At 57.7% G+C, this 814-nt stretch overlaps 1 protein-coding gene across 1 annotated transcript in view; it reads left to right on the plus strand.

Moving 5' to 3' along the window:
• LOC104274163 (multidrug and toxin extrusion protein 2-like) overlaps positions 1 to 814 on the plus strand; it is a gene marked incomplete at its 3' end in the record, with an annotated part of 4958 nt that overhangs the window by 149 nt on the left and 3995 nt on the right. Inside the window, 4 exon segments of the mRNA XM_009869705.1 lie at positions 1 to 14; positions 114 to 215; positions 377 to 445; positions 715 to 814. The exon segment at positions 1 to 14 is cut by the window's left edge and continues 64 nt beyond it; the exon segment at positions 715 to 814 is cut by the window's right edge and continues 12 nt beyond it. Of these exon segments, the coding sequence (XP_009868007.1) occupies positions 1 to 14; positions 114 to 215; positions 377 to 445; positions 715 to 814 (285 nt within the window).

Here is an 814-nt window from a genome sequence, read left to right on the forward strand (position 1 = left end):
TGGCAGGGCCACTGGTAAGGACCCCGGGGAGGAGAGCACGCCTCCCCACCCAACACAGCCACCCCTGCTTACCTCCATCTCTGACCTTCACCTCTCCTCTTCCACATGCGTAGACCCTGATCCATCTGCTGATCTTCCTTATACACCTCGTCAGCTCAATATTCTGTGGTCACCTGGGCAAAGTCGAGCTGGCCGCCGTCACGCTGGCCATCGCTGTAAGCATTCCTGGTGCCGGGCACCAGCTCCCGCCTGCTGACACCGGGATGGGATATGGGAACAGAGACGGACAAGGACAGACTTTTCCTTTTAACTCCTCTCCCTCCTTCAAAGTCTTAAATGCTCACGTTCACTCTGTTGTTTTAACTCCCGTTTCCAGGTTATAAATGTTACTGCCGTCTCTGTAGGTTATGGTTTGTCTTCGGCATGTGACACCTTGATATCACAGGTGGGTAAGAAATGCTGGCACTTGTCCTGGTGCCACGGGGTTTTCCAGCATCCGCTGATGCTGCCCAGGCACTGCAGGAGTCCCAGCTGCACCTGCAAGCTGGGGAAACTTGTCCCCAAGCTGCAATCCCATAAAGCAGGAGCTCTGTGCTCTTGAAATACCAAACCGTTCCTGGATGGTCTTCAGGGTGGTCAGGGCTGCTCCGCGGGGTCCCGGTCCCCCCAGCACCAGCGTGCAGCAGAGCTCAGGGCTGCCCTCTCGCTTCGCAGACCTACGGCAGCAAGAACCTGCTGCGCGTGGGGGTGATCCTGCAGCGCGCCATCCTCATCCTCCTGCTCTGCTGCTTCCCCTGCTGCGCCGTCCTCATCA

Source organism: Apaloderma vittatum, unplaced genomic scaffold (genome assembly GCF_000703405.1).
Source record: "Apaloderma vittatum isolate BGI_N311 unplaced genomic scaffold, ASM70340v1 scaffold25565, whole genome shotgun sequence".
NCBI classification, from domain to species: domain Eukaryota; kingdom Metazoa; phylum Chordata; class Aves; order Trogoniformes; family Trogonidae; genus Apaloderma; species Apaloderma vittatum.